At 42.3% G+C, this 22,015-nt stretch overlaps 1 protein-coding gene across 1 annotated transcript; it reads right to left on the reverse strand.

The window, feature by feature from the left end:
* Nucleotides 1–270: 270 nt before the first annotated feature.
* MICALCL (MICAL C-terminal like) lies at nucleotides 271–22,008 on the reverse strand. The gene is made up of 7 exons (XM_026082505.1): nucleotides 20,727–22,008; nucleotides 14,129–14,220; nucleotides 11,535–11,627; nucleotides 10,194–10,287; nucleotides 4,663–4,768; nucleotides 2,747–2,820; nucleotides 271–1,477 (listed from the first exon to the last, which is right to left on the reverse strand). Exons 1-7 carry the CDS (start codon nucleotides 22,006–22,008, stop codon nucleotides 1,293–1,295), a joined length of 1,926 nt encoding a protein of 641 aa, XP_025938290.1. The 3' UTR covers nucleotides 271–1,292.
* Between the last annotated feature and the right edge of the window lie 7 nt (nucleotides 22,009–22,015).

Below are 22,015 nucleotides of genomic sequence, written 5' to 3' on the forward strand. Positions count from 1 at the left end.
AAAGAGTCTTTCAGTCTCCCCCCCTTTTTTTTTTGTTTGAAAATGCAGTGGATCATACATTCATTTGGGATCACTACCAGTCTTAAATTACAGAATTATCTCAGATTTAAGAAAGCACTTACAATGTGCTGAATAGTAAGGAGAATTTTTGCACATCTGCTATGCCAATGGCTATAAATGCAAGTAGGAGATGCATGTAGATAGGAGATACTTCCTTTAAGTAAAAAAAAAAAAAAAAAAAAAAAAAGACAAAAGACATGTACATTCCTCTTGAGCAGCAATATAAATATAGTTTAAATATAACCACAACATTTTCTATCAAATGTTGGCATTACAAAATTCAACATTTTTAGCCATGCTTTTGTGGAATTGTCCAAGAGACCTCTAACTGCTACACCACTCATGGTACCCTACGATATTATTTGTGATACATTTTACCAAGCATGCTAATTATGAAGCACACCCTATAAATACTAGTCAGTTCTGGATGCTATTTTTAAAACACTGTTCAGTATATTTTAGGGATGACCTTAATCTGTAACACACAATGCTTTTTTGAGCTTTTAATAATCTTTTAAGGGTAGTCACCTCTTTGATATTCCCTTATCATTTTACAAAATATAGGGATTTAATATTGCATTATCTTCTTGTCCAAAAATATACAGTGCACTAAAACTTACAAATACCTAGAAAAAATTAATTTCTGACATTGCATTTACAGTAGTTATAATGATTACTTATAATATATGTAGTTATTAGTCAAAAGATCCTTCCTCCACCAGAAATAAAAACTAACCTTATTTTTATGTGAGATGCTTGCTTTCTGACCTTTAAATAGTTCACTGTGGCTCAGCTGTGCCAAAATATTACCAAAACCACATGACAGATTCAGATAAATGGATGGAAAATAACATCATCACAAAAATGCTAAATCATGTCATCATGTTTCTAGGGAACTCTATTCTCAGGATTAAAATAAAATTCCAAGAAAACAGAGCTCTTATTTCACTTTCACAGAACATGATGCCCATCAGACAGGTGAATTCAATCCCATTCTTTATCCTTGTGACCCTTTAAGTTGATAGTGAGGTATAGATACTTATTGCTGGAACTTCTCTGTGAGGCTAAACTCACTCCAGTGGGAGCAAAGAAACTACTTGGAAGGTTACGATAACAAAATAGCATGTTTTCCAAATAAACTGCTTTTAAATTTGAATTCTTTCATTTTCCAGAAGACTGCATCTCCATGATTATGAATATTTCTGAAAGTCCATTTATTCGCATGTGGCTGTTTAAATCCTGCTCAGCTGATAGCCCCTAGATAATATAAAGTTTTCAAAGTGCTGGTCTTCTGCTTTTTCTTTCACTCTCTGTTCCTCTAAGGTAGACACGAGTTTGTCCCGTTGTTCAACCACTTTCATCATCTCAGCAAAAATTTCATCCTCCTCATTCAGATCCATCTCATCTTTAAGGCTGTCTAAGAGATCACAAAAAAAGAGGTTAAAATACAGATCACTATGTTGTTACTCTTTGCATTTTAACTACTGGTGTACAGCTTGAACTAATATTATATTCAACAAGAAATGAAGTCAACAGCAGTTAAACATTTTTAATGATGCAGTTCAGGGATAATTTCTTCTGCATTTGGGACATTTAAGGTTGACCATTAAGGCCCCTGATGTTTACAGTAGATCATTAGCAAAACTTACACTGTGGAAGTGATAGGAAGAACACTACTTATTTATAAAAACATGTATAAAGGTAGCCTAATGATTACAGCATAATTGCAATGCTATATTGCAGATAGCAATTACTGCATTAGGATGTAAAATGTAAGGTGACAGCATTTAAGATGGATTTTAAATTTAGCCTGGAAAAGGTGACAGGCCCAACAATGAAATGTAGAACTTGTAAGAAAATGAAAGTGTTTGTCAGGAAAAGCATTGAAAACTACAGCCATTTAAAATCTGCACCCCTGGAACACGACAGGATATTTTGGTGTATTCAGTGGTATGTAACCACCCCTTCTCCCCTGCATTCCTCCTCCCACACTCTCTTTTTTTTCTTTTGTTTGGACACAGAGGTTACAAAAAAGCAGGCCTAATGTTCATTCATGATGTTTTAAACACTTGTCATTTCAGGGTATTGAACCATTTCCTATAGGATGTTCTCCGGTCAGACAAAATGCAGTAAGATGATTATTGAAGGCTGTAGTAGCCTTTACTAGGTAATTTTGACTTTTTATTACATTGTTCTTATTGCCTTTAGTTCTATCTTCTATCTTGTGTTTTATTTAAAGTCCTTCATAGAAGAACAAATAATGAATGAAAGAACAAGCCCAAACTGTAATCCCAAGTATCTTACTGCAATAGTTTGGGGCTGCTTTAACACTGTTGTTAACTAAAGACTTTACATGCCATAGCTACCCATCCTCACATGATAGCTGGATGTTGCTGCTTGCATAGCGCAGTCAGTGGAATTAGATGTGCAAATGCTTTTGATCTACTTCCACGTAAAATTGGGCAGGTTAGCACAGCTATTGTCACTAGAAGGCTGAACTGTGCGGTACAAAAGCAGACGGGAAGAGCTGCCACGTTGCACTGTGCCGGCTGCGCTGTGCATGCACAAGAGCACAGAAGGAATTGCCTCAGCCAGGCAGGTACTCTCAGAAACGAGCATGCCCTCTGCCCGCTGCGGTGGCCAGGGACTGCTGCGGGAGAATAACATCCTTGCCCATCTGACTTACCGTCGATGGCCATTTTCTCCCTCAGCTTCTGTTCCAGCCTGCTCTGGTGGTCCTCCAGTTCTAGCTCTTGGGCTCTGAGTACGATGAAAAGCACGTTAAAGCATAAGCTGGCATCAGGATCAAAAGGGATGTAGCTAGAACTCACAGCTCTGCCTTGCATTTCACAGCTACTGCTGCCCATGCTATTCTAATTTTAAACATACACTATAATTTATTTAAAATTGATGATGATAACATATCAGAGTTAGCCAAATTTTTCAAAAATTGATTAAAAAAAATCTAACCTGTCAGACATCCAAAGAGTTTTAGAACTGCAAGGCAGTAATCCTCTGTGATTGAAAAACTGGATCTTGGGTCTTCTGTGTTTTTTCTTTTTAAAAATGACTTGTTTTATACCTCTTTCATGGTTAGTACTGCTGCTCTATTACTATGAAGCTGTTTCTTTCTTAGCATTATCTCTGCTCTATAAAAAGAATTTTTCTCTCACAAAACTAGCATTTAAGAGTATTGTGTGGCTGTTATTAACCTAAAATAATATGGAAAATAGGTGACATAATATCCTCGCTCATTTATTACTACCATCCCCACTACTACTATTACTACTAGTTTCACTACTGTCATTTCTACTAGAGATATTTACATATACATAGTAATATTATTACAGCCAAGAGTATGTATATTTTGTATATTCAGCATTTTTTCCTCACAGTCAGTCAAGGCTAAAAGCTTTGCCTGTGCCAGCATCCCCACAGCAATACCGGAAGTACCAATACTACCTTTTGCATTATGTATCAGCTGAACCTCCCTCACACATTGCAACATTTAAGGCTTTTGTGCAGCTAAGCTTTGTTGGTTGTACCAAAAACGTGACTCTGAACAGGACTGAACACTCCCACAAATGAAGCATCCTGCTAGGCCCTCTGCACCGGAGTGACTCCTCAGGCAGTGGAACTAACACTCGTGAATACATACAGAAAACAGTATTTTTCCAAAACAGCCCTGTATTGATAAAAGCAGCCTGGTTTTGCTCTTTCGACTCTCCTTTTCAGGCAGCCTTAGCAGGCAGCATTGCTGCCCCAAAGCCCAAGGACAATCCGAGGGGAAAGGACAGATTTGTCCCCCAGTAGCATGAGCACCGGCTGGGAAAAATCAGCAGATTTCCTAGCGGTTGGCAGTTCCTCCGCATGCAGCACAGGGCAGTTCGCTGTGCAACACAGGAACGACAAATGACCACGGATGGCCTGTGCCAGGGTGAAATCCTGGACCACTGGAGCTCCCGTCGCCTTCCCACACAGCCACAGAAATGGTGCGTGTGGAGAAAACAGCTGGCAGTCACCTACACTTGTCTTTTGAGCACGTTTCCAAGGAGGTGAGGTGAGGGAGCTACAGCCAGTATTGTTCCCATCAGCTGCAAACAGTGGCATCTGAGACAGTTTTTATTTGCTTGATGTATCAATTGTATCATCTCTGTAGGGAATTCCTAGATCTTTTCTCCAATAAAAACTGAAATAAACTGTCAGGCTATTTTTCTTCCACAGAAGAAAACGCTCAACCGTTCATTAGACCACGTTAGGGAAAGGCAGAGCATCCATAAGCAATAGTGTTTCATAGTATCTTACAGGATTGAAGTAGTTGAACCACTGTGAAAGGGAAGGACAAGGAAGGGTCAACTGAAAATCCATGTTCAGAATAGTTTGTAGGTATTTTACTCCAGGACGCAGCAAGGTGAAAAGGAGAAGTGTGGGTTCTCTGTGTGGTGGTACGCTCTGCACCACAAAGTGGCAACTTCGCTCAGTGACGGGAACTACATGTATCAGGAGGAAAATCTCATCACTTTAGATCTAATGCAAGTACATTTTTCCCCTCTCCCCTCCACATCTTTACTGCTAATGCTACTACTCCTTGCCCTTACTTACATAATCAAGAGCTCAGACTCATAACGCATTAATTTATTCTTCTCCAGGACCAGCTCAAACCATTCATGCAGCATCTGAGTTTCATCCTGTGTGCCTGAATCTGAATCTGTAAAATATAAGAGGTAAGCGTGCATTATTGGGTTTCCTCCCTATGCTCTTGCTACTTTAGCTCACTTCAAATGATCTTCCTTTGTAAGGCCAGGTGAGCCGTATGTAGATTTCGTTGCTCTACGTAACTTATATCAATATTGTCCTGTATAACATTCCTGTCTACTTTGGGTTGAGTGCTGTAGTTTATTGTAGTTAAAGATGTATTAGATTTTAAGCTGGGGAAAAGAATATCCCCCCCCCACCACCACCACCTTAAAAGCACTTTTGTTTCGGAAGTTAGCAGGTCTCTTCCCCCCTCCCCCCCTTCATATAGTTCTCTAGTCTTTTTTTAAAGGGCGCTCTTACTTTCTCTTAGTTCTGCCTTTGATAACACAGTTTCTTTGTTGCTACTGGGCTCCAGCAGCTGAATTATATATATAAATGGCTATGCCATTAACACAGTCAGACTTCAAGATGTACAGGCTGGCAAGTATCAGCTTAGTCCCTTCTCCCAGTGGGCACCACACGCACAATCAAATCCCCTGCAAATTCCCATTCATTTGCCAACTGGCCTTTAAATCTGCATCTGCTTTGATTGACTGGAAAGGCTGTGGCACGGGAAGATCTATTATCATTGGGTTTTTTGTAGCACCAGGAAGCGAGGGCATCACTGTGGTAGGCGCTATACAGACACGTAACAAAAGGTGGCTGCTCTCCCAAAGAGCTCGCAGCCTGACTCCACTTTGTTGGGGAGGAGGAGAGATTCCTCTTTTCCCAGGCAAGAGCCTTCACTGCTCCTAAAATGCAGCCCATATAGAAATCTTTGGCCATTACGAACCCCTGGGTTTTTTCAAGTGACAAGTCAGAGCAGATTACAGGACTTCTGCTCTTTTGCCTTTCTCAAAGCATCACCATTTGCTTTCGTTCCCCAGTGCTCATGGAGAGCTATGGCAATAGTGATGGCACTGGAAACACACCTCCCAAAGTGTTTGCTGCACCCATCCTCAGTTTGTTGTCACAAAATAGTGATAACTTGCAGACATCTTATTCTACTCCAGTTTTATGCAAATTCTGGGGACAGTCACAGTGTCCAGCCATTCTTAATACTCTTTTCTAATAACAGAACTCCTTTAGTCCAGTTTGCTACCTGCACCCAGCAGCTGCGTGCAAGCAACGCTGCTGTGTCGCGGCAGCTCTCAGTCAGGAGACAGGAGCTTTCCTCCTGTAGTTCAGGAGAAATACACCTACAGTACCTTCAGCGGGTCGACTGCTTCACAGCCATACAGCCAGAAACAAGGTGACACACTGGCCCCTTCAGAAGCATAAAACCAACAACCATCCAGTGCTCCTACCTTGGTGAGCGGTAGTTGCCCACTGCACCCACACTGCTGCCTTGCGCGGAAAGCAGGGACAGCGGTACATGGGACAAAACCAACGAGGCGCCACTAGCAGACAAAAGCATACAGCTCTCTTCCTTGATCGTTACATCATGCTACCAGGTGACTAAACAAAAAATCTCCGTAAATGAGTTGGTCTATTTTCTCTAGTGGCTTGGATGGAAACTGGTGTGATTTCTTCYGCTTTACCAGGCCTACACCTTTATTTCAGATGACTGAGAGTTCTGAAACTTGAAGAGAGAGCCAGCAGTCCTGGACAACTCAGCCCTGCCTCAGATGCCTTTTTGTAGTCATTTTGAAATGAACTTTGTCCACGGCTCCCAGGAATTTTGCTCTTGTCTCTATGGCTTCGGCCATTCCTCGCTTTAATGTCAAAGTCAGGATTTGGACTCCACTCAGGGACAGTAGCTTATAGCCTGTCTCCTTCAGTGATCTCACCCAAGCAGTCCTTTAACACTCCTCCAAAACAGGAGGGAAATTCTGTCCGATATTTGCGATCCCCGACCCGTCTGCGTGCATTCATTAGACACTGCCAGTCGAGAAAGGCCAGGTTAGCTGGCGGCAGTGCAGGAAGGAGTGCCTGCGGACCCCGCACCGAGGAGAGGACTAGGCTGGCGCGGGGAAGCCTCTGCAACCTCCAGTCAGGGTTCAAACCCAGCCTGGCATTACTGTGAGACAAAGNGGAAGAGAAGAAAAAAAGTGGTCCAATTTCTGCCCAAATTCATTAAAACTTTGCAGTAATTGATGTGCTTCTATGGGATGTTCCAGTTTAGCAAACGGTGACAAAAAATTTTCCATCAGAGTGACCATCAGCAGTGCTCACTGGGACGCGGCAACGGTCACTTCTCACAGATTCAATGCAGGGATGCAGCATTAGTATTCAGAGCCTTCGGGCTTCATATGCCACCATCAGAAGTTAAAAACAAAATTTGATTTTATCTTACTGACAACAAAAACATTGCTATTGCAGGTAGGCATATGTTCTGCACATGCACAGAGGATTGCTATTCCCTGTGTTCGCTGCTTTCTTGATTAGGTGAAAATATTCCTTTTTTAACATTTCCTCTTTACACTTTGAAATCTCTCCATCTCTAATTAAAGACAGTGTATTGTCGTTTGATTGAGGTAAGCAAACAGTAACGCACTTTGCAAAAATGTCACTCATTTTAGCAAAACTCTCAGTGGAAGCTGAAATAAAAATAGCCTTTCTTTTTCTTTTTTTTTTTCTTTTTCCATACCACAGAATTCCCCCCTAGTGTCCCTAGGGGCATTTTTTAAACGATTGTTATTATTAATAATGTTAATAGTTATTTAAGTCTGATGGAGTGCTTTATGCCTTCCAAGGGCAGAACAAGGCAATGAAGTCTTTTGCATACTGTGGTAAGGCAGATCTTTTTAAAGGTTAAATGGATAACAATTCCTAAGTTTGTTTTGTGAGCCAGGTTGGCTTTTTGTTACAGCATTGCTTAAGCAAAACTTACCTTCTGTTTTATCCAAGTCTCTTTAGTTTAGATCCCATTTGAAAGTCAGCTATTCTTCTAATTATGTGCATATGTATTTCTATATACACCACTTCTGAGAGAATAGCAGATTGTAAAGGAGTATTTACTGAATACCGTTCTCAAAACCTCAACCTCCCATTCTGCAGAATAATACTGCACTATCCCCACTTACAGCAGTGACACAGTAAAGGGGGATTTTTGTGAGTTTGCTCCCTTTTAGGAATGGCTAACCCTCATATTCCTCACTGAYAGAAATTTTCAGCTGACCTCTTTTGATTCTATTGGAAATTCTAAACGATAAGAATCACTGAAATATGAAATCAAAAGCTAACTGCAATATGTGCAGATATTTCCTCCTCTTCCAAAACAGAGGGATTTCTTATGTTCTCTCAATACAGATTTTCTTCTTTACCATCATAATTTGTTTAGTCAACTGATCAGTTATGCTAATTTCAGTGGAAAATGTGTTTTTAAAATCTTTATTTTTGTATTTTCTTGTAAGCAGAAAATCTCTATAAGCCTCCACAAATGTCAATGGAAAACAAAACTGTGGTACATTAATGATTTATTATTTGGTATTTAGAACCAGAATAAAGGGAATAAGGGGCATGAAAAATTATTCATAGGACTGATATTATTATTATTATTATTTTTTTAATGCACGAATTGTTGTCACTACAATTAGAAGATCATCAAAGCCTCATTTTGCTCATCAGTCTTCATGGCAGTTGCTTCACACCCACGCATGTTCTCTTCTAATTCAGTTCAGGAGCTAATGAATAACTCCCACTAACAAAGGAGCCATTCATTCTCTGCTTACATAATTATGAGAGGAGAGTTGCGTAAATGTCACTGAAGACTAGTGTTTGCAGGTCTGCCTCTAAATTTGGTTATTCACAACCTTTGCAGCTCAATATTATTGCTGAACTGTGATCGTTTTCTAATTACCTTAATAATACCTATTAAATCACTTGAATTACATAAGCACAGACCTCCTTAAATACAACTTAACCTAATAAGCACTGGTCATTCATTAAACAATAATGGCCATTATTTTTAAAAAGGTTGAATGGAATATTAAGCTCACTGATTCCTGCATCATTACACACATGTTGTTACAAGCAACAAAGCACTCGCATTTTGATGGCTGCTTTGGGAAACTTGGGGCTTCATGCTTTCTCACCATATGTTATTGAGCCACAGTAACGTCCCACATTTCAGTGTCTGTCCTATTTGTAACTGGCCACCTACACATAAACAATCAACAGGAGAAAAAATAGTACTTTCACCTTAATGAGGGCAATTCAATTACTAAGGATGGGAAGAGAATGAGAAGCATCAATCTCTTGGCAGACAGCCTTCTTTAGGAAATGCGATTGTCAAAACAGCAAAAACAAGAGGTGGCTGTAGGCCATTTATCCTGCTACTCTGCATCTATCCCAAGAGTTAGCAGTCTCTTGACCCTCCACATTTTTGACATCTAAAAAAAACCCACATCCTTTTGCAGATCAGCAGTAACGAAAAAAAGCCAACACTCCAAATCCTCAAAGTCTCTTAAGGAGACTTTCTTAAAGATGGTAAAGTAGGTGCCATTTGATAACTTGCTATGTTTTCATTTGAGAAAAAAAATTGATGTTAGTCTTTTAAATAACATTTGAAATAAGTTAGTGCTGTTAAAAAAAGCAGTTAAAAATAAAAAAAATAGGAGAAACATACAAGTTCTTATTGTTTTTAATTTGGACAAACACTGTTGTCAAAGTGGTTAGTTCAGCATTAGAATTGTGGCAATAACTGGTCAAAAAAAAATGGTATTTTAAAAAACCAGCATGTAGTGACTTTGCCAGGTTACCTAGCTAAGATAACGGTATTGGGTGCCAAAACACGTCTAGGTTTTCAGCATTGCATAACTGTCCGACATGAAAGCAGGAGGCTTTGCTGCTCTCCGGCGGGAACTCGCCCTTCGCCACCCGCCTGGCCCTGTGCGGACCCCGCGGCGGCACCAGCCGGGCCACGCTGTACTCCCGGCCCCGCGGGACACAGGCTCAGGCGAGCGGAAATCTAGCCTCCGCCTGGGGCCAGAGCGGCACCCCGGTCATCCCCTACCCCTAAGGGCGAAGCTGGGCCGGTGGCGTCCGCGTGGCTACACGCTGCTGTTGCTACAGCTTGGCCACTGGCTGCAATCACATTAATGACATTTCACACGCAGGGAGAAGTCATTAAGGACTCTGTTACTAGGCACGGGTGCCTGGCTTGCTAACTGAGTTACGGCACCTAGAAACGTCGCTGGTTCCCTGTAGAAGATGAAATTAAGCTTGGGATGGGATTTTAAAAAAACTGGGGGAAAAAGTAGATTCAGGTTCAAAACCAAGTCAAATAATTCCAAATCTGTGATAACCAACAGAAATTTATAGCATGCAGCTTAAAGGTGCTTGAGCTATAATTTTGCACTGAAACCTATTTCAATTTCGATTGCCAAAAACCCTCTGCATTTAAAAAGATTAAAACAAAAAAACAGCAACAACAAGCACTCTGCTTCATTTACCTGATTCTCCTCTTAGTTTTCTCTCCAGTTTAACGCCAAAAATCTCTAGAGCTCTTTGCCTTTCCTCCAATTCTTCTAGCTGGCGCTGGATTGCCTGCAAAATTATGATGACATGAAAGCTACAGACATAGCTTAAAATTCAGAGACAAAGGATGGTCTCAGCGGTTAGAGAAACAGCTTGAACAGGTCTCTGAGGATTCATGGGATTTTCAAACTCAGTGAATGTATTAGGCGCCTAAGCAATTTAATAATTCCACTAGGTATCTATCTGTATTTTAATATAGATAAATATCTTAGGTACTAAAAGACCCTCAGTGTTTCAGAGCTTTAGTTCTCCCATTGTAGCATGGAAATGGCAATGTTTCCATACCTCCCAGGGTGAGAAAGGTAAACACACCTTACACATTCAGAGTACACCTTCTGAGATGCTATGAGGGTAAAGCTCATCTAAATACTTAAGATTTACAGCTAAAAAGCTTTGTTAGCCGTTTTGTAGTCCATGGGGCTTTTGTTGTTTATGCTTTTACATCTCACATAAGATTTTGACATAGGAAGGAAAAGGTCTAATAGCTAAAAAGTGACAAATCAGTGGTACTTCAGAAAGGACTTTTACATACGTTGACCCATTCCCTTTAAAACAGACAAAGATTTTCAGAGGTGCCTTATGGATAATGGGTATGAGACACCTTTAAAGATCGGATTGCCAAAACGTAAGCACTCAGCAGTTTTGGTTTCAGGCTACATTAGGGTGTATCAAACCAAACTCTCAGGAACAGCCTAACAAACACAAAAGTTTGAAAAGTTTGGACTTGAATATTATTTCCATAAAGCAGTAAACTCAGGGAAGGCATGTATGCATCTAATTTTAGCTTGAGATCATTTACATCTCTTAGATCAAAACTGTAACATAGCTGTTCTTACTTTGAATTAAATTAGATTATTTTTTTTCTTTCCCATGAGTTTTATTCTGTCATTGATTTAATAGAAAAGGTTAGATATTAGCATTTTAGAAAATCCACTGTGGTTTGAACACAAAATTTGTCTCCTTTCCAGTCCTACATTTTGCAAAAGGAGTTATGTCTACAAAAGCAGGGATTTCAGTTTTAAATCAGAGAAACAACTTGTTAATCTTCCTGGGACACACTTGGATTTGACATATGCAAAAGTGTGACGCCCCACCACATATGTCTGACTGTTTCCAACATTTTGGGTGGATTTCAGCACAGAAGTCAGTGCGCCCCGGTGCGGAGCAAGGGGAGGTGTTAGAGCTCCCATTCGGTACCTCCCGTCCTTGCCAGTCGCTCTCGGGAGACAAACGGGACACTGCAAACTACAGGTCACCTGTGCTTTGTGAAGCCTCTTCAGTTCCTCTTGTTTAATCAATTGCTTTGTCTCCTTCTCCAGCTTCCTTCTCCTTCGAAGACTCCTTTTTGTCTACGAGAGTAAAGAGCGAAAAGAAGGCAATCACGGCACGATTAAGCCATTATACATTTTTGTCAGCCTTTCACAGAGTCCCAGAGCGGTGGCAGGAAGGCACCTCTGCAGAGCGCCTGGGCCAACTCCTGCTCAGAGCAGGGCCGGCTGCAGCGGGTGCTGAGGGCTGCCTCCACGTAGGAATATTTTGATGTGTTTGCCTGCATTGCCTCCAAATTATTGAGAGGTCTTACCGCAAGCCTAAGCGAGCATGAACTGTCTCTCTCAATAAAAGATGACAGGCTCAGAGAGAAGACTACGCACAAGATACCCATGCATACTGCTTCTGCGGACATCACAGCAGCCAGGGAAGAAACGGACACAGGCAGCGGGAGCCACTAGTCTAAGGGAACTTGACACATTTCTGTTGCTGTTGCTGCTAAGTAGTAAAAATTCAGTTTGTAGTGAGCATAATATCCGTGATGGTTAAAATGGGTATCATACATAAAAACAGACTTTCCAAAATCAGTTGGTTCGACCCTGAGCTAATGAGCATTGGCCGCCCAAGGTGCATTTCTGGTGGGGAGCACTTGCTTGAAGGGGCTGCTGAGGGGGAGGCATGCGCTCGCTCCAGCTTGCTGCTGACCCAAGCTAGCTGCGAATGCTTCCGGGCTGTGGTTTTCCCGCTTACGAGGAGGCAGAATATATGAGAATAGTAGACGAGAAGATTAAAAACAAACAAACAAACAAGCCAGGAAGCTGTTAAAACTTTTCCCACCGAGTTTTGCCAGTGAAAGACACTGAGATCGGCAAAACAGCAGACCAGACCAGCACGAGAAGATGCCTCGGGAGGCAGCTGAAAGAAGCAGACAAACTGAGCGGCGGGCGTGCAGCAGGACAGCAGGACGAGCAATGCCGGAGCTGAGGCACCGCACACGCCATCGCAGGGCAGCTTGTCGCTGCCTCAGCCCTGGCCAGTTCTTCTGCCAGCGCCGGCTCCTTCTCGGTCCCCTGTGCCTCTCTGGCCCTGCTGCTCACCCAGCTGTTGCCAGTTGCTTCTATTCAGTTTTCTACTATCCGTATTTTAATTAATTAACCATAGTATTATTTTATTATATATTGTCTTCCCTGTAACACTTCTCCAATTAACAAAAACACTTTGAAATTTGTTTTTTTGAAACTTTTGTTTTTAAGCTTGAGAAGACCTAAATATTGATCGTTGTTTTCTCCCCGCTACCTACAAACAAACAGTATTATGAACAATATACTACTTAAAGCTTGTTATTTGCAGGGTATCACACGAAGTAGCTGAAAGCAGTAAGCGCAGGCATTTAGCACACTCCACCTGCCCTGACCTCGCTGCCCCGAGCCGCAAGCCTTGGAGGCGCGCAGCAGCCGCGTGGCAGTGCCTCCGTGCCGCTTGGCGCGAGACACGCAGGCAGGAGCAGGGGAAGGAAGTGAACTGCAAAAAAACCAGATGTGGCACTAACACTCCCTGCTCTGAAGCCCTGTTCTTCAAAACAAAAACTAAAAACCACCCAAAACACCCTACGGGCATAAAAAAATTGAATGACCATTGCTCCCACATCTCCTGGTAGATTTTCCAAAGCGCAGCATCCTCCCCAGCTCTGCCCCCAAGGGCCCTCTGCAATGACTGCCCGTCCGTCCGTCTGTCCGTCCTCGAGGCTGCGCAGCGCGCGCTCCCCGCACGGGGCGGCCAGGCGCTTCGGCTCCCCGGGCTGCRCAGCCTGGTTTCTGCCCGAAGTCCCACCTCGCTTCTCACCATGCAAAGTGGCCTCCTGCTTTCATTTTTCTTTTTTCCAGAGGCCACAACCTGCAACACCAGCCTGCACTAACGATTCCACGGCTGATGTCCCCGCCACAGGGAAGAGGTAAACACGGACCCAATAAAAGCTTCGTTTCTCCAAACCAGAGATGACCACCAAGACTCAGCGGTGCCTGCAGCCCGCAGCCCCGGCTGGGCGCAGCGAGGGAGCCCGGGGCACGCGCCCTGATGCGCTGCAGCCCTTTCGGCATGCATGGCCTGGGGGCGACTCCGGGGCCCCTGCCCCGGCGCCAGTTACAATAAACACGGCGTTTTGCATGCAATCTGCCTGCAGTGCCTCTCAAATGAAGCTGTATTTCCCCAAGGGAAATCTGCATCTGTTTGGTTTAATTTTTTCAATGGTTTGCTTGTTGGGCTACATATTAAAACCACTTAAGAATGCAGTTTCAAAGTGGTTTCTGTTAAACATGTCTGTTTTTCAAATTAAGACCTTCTCTGTCAACATTGGTGTTACCTGGGGGAATTAAAGATCCTAAGAGAAAAAAGAAATTTTGATGTTCATCTGTCATAAAGAGTTTTAATGTAGTTTTCTATCCATGACAAGTAATCTCTGCCAAGAAAATGTTCTTTGCACTTTGCAAAATTGCTGTGTGTTAATTTTAGATCAAATTCATATGACGAATCTTAAATATAGTCCAGTCAAGGAAATATTTTTTTACTTCAAAGTAAAGGTTACCTTGTGTGTTAATGAAACCTTGGATTCAAATTCATCATCAGAGGAAGAAGAATACTCAGCAGCTTGTCTTCTGACAAGTAGGTGTTCAGGGCCTAAAATGCAAGAACAAAATAGTTGGTGAAGAAGAAAATATTATTCTTTAGGTTGTATAGACACTTTGCACCTGCCTTGAGCTCTAATCAGCAGCACCTAGAGCAATTTGGAAATTTGGACGATTGTGTTAATTAAATTTTTGGTCACTGTCAAGAGCTCTGCCTGTTTATATTTGATTTTTTTTAGGCACTATGTACAAATCAATTAAATCCTTAAGCTCCATGTATGCAACATGCTGTTCTGAATGCATTCAACATTCATTAAAATGCATATCTGAAGTTAGCCATATTACCTAAATGATTGTATAAGGCTCACTATACAGTGTAATTGAATGCAAAAAGTCTGAGCCAGCTCTTAAACAAATTACTCTTATGTGGCTTGTAGCATCTGGCACCCATTTTTACTACATGACATCTGCTCAGTGTAAAATAGTTGGCGTCAGAATGTCTGGTCATATAAAAAAATCACAAATGTAATCAGAAGCAAATGGACTAAGAGAACAAGGTTTTATCACACAGCCTCATGCAACATAAATATTTCATTAATTATGTCTAAACAAACGTCACTTATTTTTCTGCTTTAGCAATATTATCACATCATTGAACTGTTGATTAAAATGCCATAATAAGTCAGAAAAATCCATACATCACAACAATGCACTCCATAAGGAAAACTCAAAAGCTGTCTTTGGAAGAAGCATGTTTTCAGAATTATAAATTAAATTACATTTAATTGCAGCAATTTTATCATGCCTGTTTTCCCAACATCTTGTTTCAACTGGGTGTAAATATTTGAATTTCTTCTTAATTTGTCTAATTCATAGCCTCATTCTCTTTATTTAAGAAAATAAAACTGCTCTTGGAACATCTGTCTCTACACTTCAACCTGCTACAGCGTTAATGATTAACATCTGGGCAGCATCTCAGAAACGTACATTTTTTAAAGCTATCAGTGCCACTTTTCTTAGTATCTGCTAGGTAACAGTTGGTTTTCTGTATGCAAGTTGTATGCAGATTAAAATCCCTTCCTACTGTCTCAGTGTAAATGTTTCTTCATTCTTTCAGGATCCCAATCCTGAAATAGGATTTCTGTCTCAAACCATAATTTAAAATCAGGATCCACAAAACATTCAGTGAAAGCAAATCCAAGTATTCTGATTTTTCTTATCTCTCTCTATTTTAGAAGCACCRGGTCCTTGTTCTCCCCAAAGCTGCAAGCTCAGAGGGCCCAGCAGAGCAGAAGGCTCCTGCACCTCTCCCGCGGGGCAGACCCTCGGCAGCAAAGTCAGGCCCTGCTAGCGAGGGGGGTGAGCAGCGGTGGCATTGGCAGAGGTGGTCCCAGGCACCCCAGGCCATGCCCTGGCACCGACAGGCATCCTGCCTGCCCACCCCAGCACCCGCCAGGGACTCCTCCGCTGTGTTGCGGCTGCTGGAGGTGCCGCGAGCAGCTGCCGTGGGGCCGGCAGCTGCAAGCACATGCAGGTCCCCACCAGTGCCACAGGTGGAGGAAGTCCTGGGGGGCTCACAGCCGCTTTCATTTGAGGACTGGACTCATCCACCTCGTCCCCCCTGCACACCCAAACCTGCGCAGTAGCTACGCTGCAGCCCCGCTGCCAGGGAAATCCAGGCCCCCTGTACGCGGGCAGTAAGCCTTGCGGGATGCCCCGGGAGGGCCGCAGCACAATCAATTACACGCTCCCTTTCTTCTCTCGGCCACAGGAATAAACGATTGCTTCCCCACGTCCCCCTCTTTGAGCAATATCAATAATTTAAGAAGTGTTACAAGGTCTAGAGGAAAGGCAGCCTGCTGTAGCACAGGAGCACCTGCCTCCTTCTCCGGGGCTGCGACTCGGGGGCTGTTTGCCTTTCCGCAACGGAGGGAAGGTCACTGACATCTCACGAGCATGAGGAAGTCGATGACTTTGCACGAACTGGATTCACAACATCCACAGTCCTCACGACGCCTGTCTGCTAGGGAGTGCCAGATATTTGCATCTTACTCCACTGAGAAAAGCCATTTAGATAGTTCAAAACCAGCTCAGCCACTCCTGCGGGACAGCCGCTCTCTGACTGTGACCAGCAACGTCCTTCAGAGGGTCGTCTTCACCTGCAAAGACCATGCGTGCGATGGCGCTAGCTGTGTGTACTGGCAGTTACTTAGGGTTTCTATCACACCTGCATAGAGATTTCACAGCACATACTGCTGAAATCTTTACTACTCCTTTCTGACTTTTCCACCTTACAGTAGCTACTAGCGGCCTGGGTGAGAGCCCTTCCCAGAATACCTGATTTACAGCCACCAACTCACAGGGAAGTGAGCAGTAATCCATGTTATTGAGTATCAAAGTATCACACGGTAAGTTTCTAAGTACAAAGTTGTAGGAAACATGCAATTCGTTACATTGGGACCTGGAGTCCTCATGCACATATGTCAAAAGATGCAAGATAAATGACATCTATATAATTAAAATTTCTTCCTATGGCCAGTTCCTTACACCTTGGTTATGTAAGGATGGCTCTCAAAGACACTCTGCTTTAGCCTAAGTGCACTGCCACCGCTCGCTGCCCATGGTAAAACCCTCACTGAATTCAGTGGGAACAACTGGACCAGAGTCAAGCACTTCTGAGAATCCCTCCCTTACTATAGAGGTTGAAGGTACAGTTTTTCCCTAGGAAACTTGAGGTCCTCTGAGCAAATAAGGTGGTGTCACATGAACAGATTAAAAAGGTTGTAGCACCTATTAGACGGGGGCACTACTGATTGTCCTCGAGGTGTATATGGAAAAACACTGCCGCCGTAGCACCGTAGGTGACAGTTCACCTGCGTCTCCTGGAGTAGGCTACGTCACAGCAGTGGCTGCGGTCTCAATACAGAGAAACTGCTGGAACAGGAGCTAAGCACTCTAGTAGCAGTATGCTGTACTAATGCGTTGGCTTCTTCTGTAAGTGTCCAAGATTGCATATGTTTTAAGGTTGTTGAAGCTAATTATGGACACTTTAGTGTTTCACAAAAGAGAGGCGAAACTACACCTATCTCCCAGGGCACTGTTCTGCTGGTCCTGGTGTCACGAACCCGGACAGGAGTTTGCACGGGGCAGGAGATGAGAAGAAAGGGAGCAGGAAATAAGCATGGGCTTGGCTATTTGGCTTCATATTTCTGCATCTCCACAGATTTCTTATGTGGTCTTAGGTATGTAATTTTATCTTCCCGTGTCTCAGTTCCTGTTCTAAAATATAAAATCACTGGGATAACTGTGTCCTAGTGGACAAGAATATTGCAAACGCAAAGACTTTCTACAGTGCAAAGATGTAGTAATGGGAACCATGTATGAATCTAAAATGTCAGCAAGTAATCCCTTTTTTAATCTGAAACTGTGCAAAATCCAGCAAACAGGGTTCATAACATGTCTTAGTTTCTTATCAGCTGAACTGGTAGTTCTGCTTAATTAAATGAGCCATGTAAACAAAATATAGTCATAACTCCCACTTGCCTCAAAAGGCCCTGAACCTACTGCCTGACAGTTAAGAGCCTGAGAACCATTACGAGCAGTAACATCTTCTGCCATTATACAAAGAGTGGGTTTAAGTATTATAATAATTCTCATCCAATCTAAGTGACTTTTCTAAGAATGTTTTCATGCTTTTCCTGCTCTGTCAGTGAAACAAATATTTCTTCCAGTTCTTCATAACTACCAAGAAGCAAACCCTGAGTCACCAGAATCTGCCAATAAACAATTACCTTCTTGGGCAGATCTTTAGTAGGTCTGTCTGCAAGTTAAAGTAAACTAAATCCTGGATCTACATTTGCGTCTCATTAAAAACATATCCAACAACTGGTTACCACATATACACATCAGTACAAGAAAAGAAACACTCAGCTGACTGCAACTTTCTCATACAAACTTGCTTAGTTCTCTTTCCACTGTTTTTTTTTCTTGTGGTATTAATAATTTTTGGTACCTAAAAATGACCTTATGACTAACAAAACACTTTGCTTTGGTATTTTTCTTTGCTTTTTTTTTTTTTTTTTTTGATTTTTTGAATTTCAAAAAAGCAAGTTGGCTTAAGATAGGGTCAGTTAGCCATCTGATTATCAGTTATACATAAATTTCTTTTTTTAACTTCAGGTTGGAACACAAGGAAAGAATCTAAGAGCAAAAGCCTTAAAGATATTTGAGCAGTAAATCAAAAAACTTGCATTGCACCTAGAAACTTAAGTGTGGCTATCTGGTGGCACATATATATTCTACAGGCAAACATAGTTAAGAGATTTTTTTTTCTTTAAAACAAACAAACAAACAAACACACACACACCAAAGCCTTACTGAAATCATTGCACGAAGCCCCATTACTTCAGTGAGGATTGTCCTAGGTCCCGTGCAGGTAGTCTTGGCAGGCAGATCTCTACACAGCCCCAAATTTCCAAGTATCTCTGAGGAACAGCTCTCATAAAACAGAGCACAGTGTTAGCCAGAAATTTTTTAGACCAGGCCTGAATATAAGGACCTATGTTGATCCATACCGAAGGTGGAACTTAAACTGAAGGCTTGAGTGACGGGTGATCTGCTGTGAGTAATTAGGACCTCTGTTTCAGCACGCTGAGCTTTAGCTGGGGGCTGAACACCAGAACGTAAAAGTAGCCACGCAGGGTCAGACTGAAGGTCCCTCCAGCCTCATGTCCTGCCTCCAGCAGCAGGCGTCTAAGGGGCATTAGTCACACTGGGCCATCACACGTCATTCCTCCCTTTAATGTTCTCCCGGCCTCCAAGCATTTTCAGCTCAGGAACTTCCTAAACTGCATGTGGTTTCTAAGCATTTATCTAATCCTCAGTGGATTTCTCTTCCACGAACTTTCCCAGTCTCATCCGGATCCCACATAATCCCACGTTTATCATCCACATCATTCTTTAGCTCCACAAGCCAACTGCCCTCTGAGGGAGGAGGGAGGAATCACCTGGATAACATAAGACCAACCGTCCTCGCACAGAACAAGAGCATCTGGCCCCAAATAGGGTAGAAAAGCTCTACTGGAGCCAGGAGGAAGATGAGCACAGATTCCCATTAAATTGATTTCTGCAAGATGCTGGGAGTCTTAAAAAAAAAAAAAAAAAAAAAAAATTCCTTGCATGGCAGAGGAATGCAGCACATGATTATGTTACCCTCTTTTCCATAAATTTTTAAATGTAAATAAAGCATAGCAGTACTCAAACCTAACAGAAATGTTTTCCATTTTACTAGGAATACAACATATCATTTGTTGTAATACATTTAATTAAAAGCAAGTCGTCTTTGCTTAGTTGATGGGTAATGAATTGGTGTAGACTCAAAAAAAGTGTCCCATCTGAGTCCATACTGTGAGAAGTGTGAACACTAGCAACTCTCTTTCACTTCAGTGCAGTCCTTAACATCCTCTAAACTGATGGGGACTCCTAGTTTTCTGAGCTGTTATAAAAAGGATGCTCCAAAAGTCTGATCCAAAATTTCAGAAATGAGTGGGAGCTATTCTATTGATTTCAATGGCCTTCAGATCGAGTCTCTCATATACAGTGAGGATATTTTCTTCGCTGTATGCAGTACTTCTTAAGCAGAAAGGACACAAAGAGGAGCTGGCAGCTCAACAGAAACATCTCTGTGACTTCATATACTCTCTGCTCCTTGTACATGCATTATTTTACACAGAGATTGTTATTTTAATGCTGCAGTTTGGGTTACAATTTAATAAGGTAAGCCACAATGGGTACGCCAATAAAATTCAATAGCTTATTGAGTTAAATATCTGTGACTTTGTATAGTGGGGCGATGGAAAGATGGATTAGGTAGAAAGACAGGTGGGTGTAATTCTCATACCTCATATTTCATACCTGGAACTTTGCTGCACTTAATTCTTTCCAAGCCCATGCTCAGATTACTCAGATTGCTCTTTGCCTGACATCAATATTTCTTAGCCTTGTTTGCAATTTTAATATTAATCTTGCTTTTGCAAACAAACATGAAAATTGATGCCTTTTAATCATTGCTCAAAGTAATAAACTCACAAATAGGTCAGAGTAGGTTAATAAGGTACTTTCTCCTCTCAGAATAAAAGAACAAGGGGATATTAAAGACACCACACAGACTCTGCAAGTATGTCTGCAGTCCGATCCCTATGACAGCATACAGAGATGAAGAAACACCTGCTGAGAAAGCAGATGCACAGAGCAAAGCCTTTTGTTATTGTAGCTATATTGCTCCAGTACCTCAGCTTGCTAACTTAAAGGATAGCTAATACAGTTCACACTGCACTGAAGTTTTCAGTGCTAGTCCTTGCACTTGCCTGCTTTGCTCCTCCTTTACCAATACACTCAATGTCACAGCAGCAACCATTCCTGTTGTTAAGTCTTCCTATGTATAGGATAACTATAAATTAAACATACAATACAACAGAAATGGATTTGAATGATAACACATATGTCCTTTAAATATTAAATGCTATTACCTGAAGTAAATAATCCTACTCAGGTCCTCACCTGTGGAAGGGTAATTTAGCCTGTCTTCTGGAGAACGGTCCTTAGCAAAAGGCAGAGATGACATGAAGGAACTCCTTTCTCTTTCATTGACTTTACTTCCCAAACTTTCAAAGAACATGCCAAGACTATTCTTCTGTGCAGAATCATCCAGGGTGTCTTTGGAGGGGTTGTTCTTGGGTTCTGGGGGTGAAACAAGGAGGTACTTTTCATTACAAATAAAAAGGTCATCCATAGGAGCCCTTGGAGGAGTCTCTTTAAAAGTAAACTTTTCTAGAAGTCCTGGGACATCCTCCATCCTAGTAGTGCAAGATGATTTCTGAGGTTTACTAGCCATCATGAAAGGCATGGTATGAGGACTGTAGACTGGAAAGGTTGCCTCCTGGGTGTCATCCCTTGGAGATATCTCTTCAGAGACAACAGAAGAATGAAATGGATTTAGGCTCCCATTTCCTAAATATTCTCCTGCCTGCTCCCCTACTTTAAGCTCCTGTGACTGCATGCTATTAGCTCTATCACTGTTCGTCTGGCTTAGGGAATGGCCAAGAGTATTAGGGAAGTTGAAGAAAGCTTGTTCTGGCAAGGCTTTGGCTTTGCTGTCTGAGTTCTGCTTTAGCCCTTCTGGGGGCGAGGTCAGGGGCTCCAAAATGGACCTCCTTATGGCACTGGCAATCAGCCTCAGCGGCGATCTAGGTTGGCTGGTCACACGTTCTTTGGCAGCTGCATCCGGGCTCTCCCGAGCACCTTTTGTGTCACCTGGCAAAGCCAGCAGCAGAGCACTGTTTGCAAGTAAAAGAGGCATGGGACAACTAGGTGGTTTGAACAAATCTTTTCTCCTGGCAGCGTCCTTCTCCTCTGAGATCCCCATCACTCTTCTGTGTTGATACTCTGGACTGGCTGCACCTAAGTCTGCCCCATTTGAATCATGTAACGTGGGTTGCTGTTCTGTGCAAAGCGTCAGCCTCCTAGTTATCCTCCTTTTTGCCTCCTTTAATTCTTGCTCATGTTTTTCTTTTGGGTGCCTTGTATTTTTCTCATGTTTTTCTTCCAAATCTGCAGATGACAGCACTTTTGTCTTCCTATTAAAATCTTCTGGTTCAGAGGCATATTCCTGTTTTCTTTCATTCCAGCCCTGGGCTGTGTGTTTCCCAGTGTCACCATCTGTATCTTCAGGCTCAGAAAAATCAGCAGCCAGTGTCCCATTCCCAGGAGGTGTCAATGAAGAACATCTCACACTGCCCTGAAATGGACAATGAGGCACTGAGAGACTGATATCTTCAGGCATCTCTTCG

Source organism: Apteryx rowi, unplaced genomic scaffold (genome assembly GCF_003343035.1).
Source record: "Apteryx rowi isolate R43461 unplaced genomic scaffold, aptRow1 scaffold_58, whole genome shotgun sequence".
Lineage (NCBI taxonomy): Eukaryota > Metazoa > Chordata > Aves > Apterygiformes > Apterygidae > Apteryx > Apteryx rowi.

Coding starts and splice junctions, on each gene's coding strand:
- MICALCL (XM_026082505.1), bottom strand. CDS start 22,008: ATGCCTGAAGATATCAGTCTCTCAGTGCCTCATTGTCCATTTCAGGGC. Junction 14,221..20,726: donor GCTAAATTACCCTTCCACAG/GTGAGGACCTGA, acceptor CTTGCATTTTAG/GCCCTGAACACCTACTTGTC. Junction 2,821..4,662: donor GAGTCTGAGCTCTTGATTAT/GTAAGTAAGGGC, acceptor CATCGTACTCAG/AGCCCAAGAGCTAGAACTGG.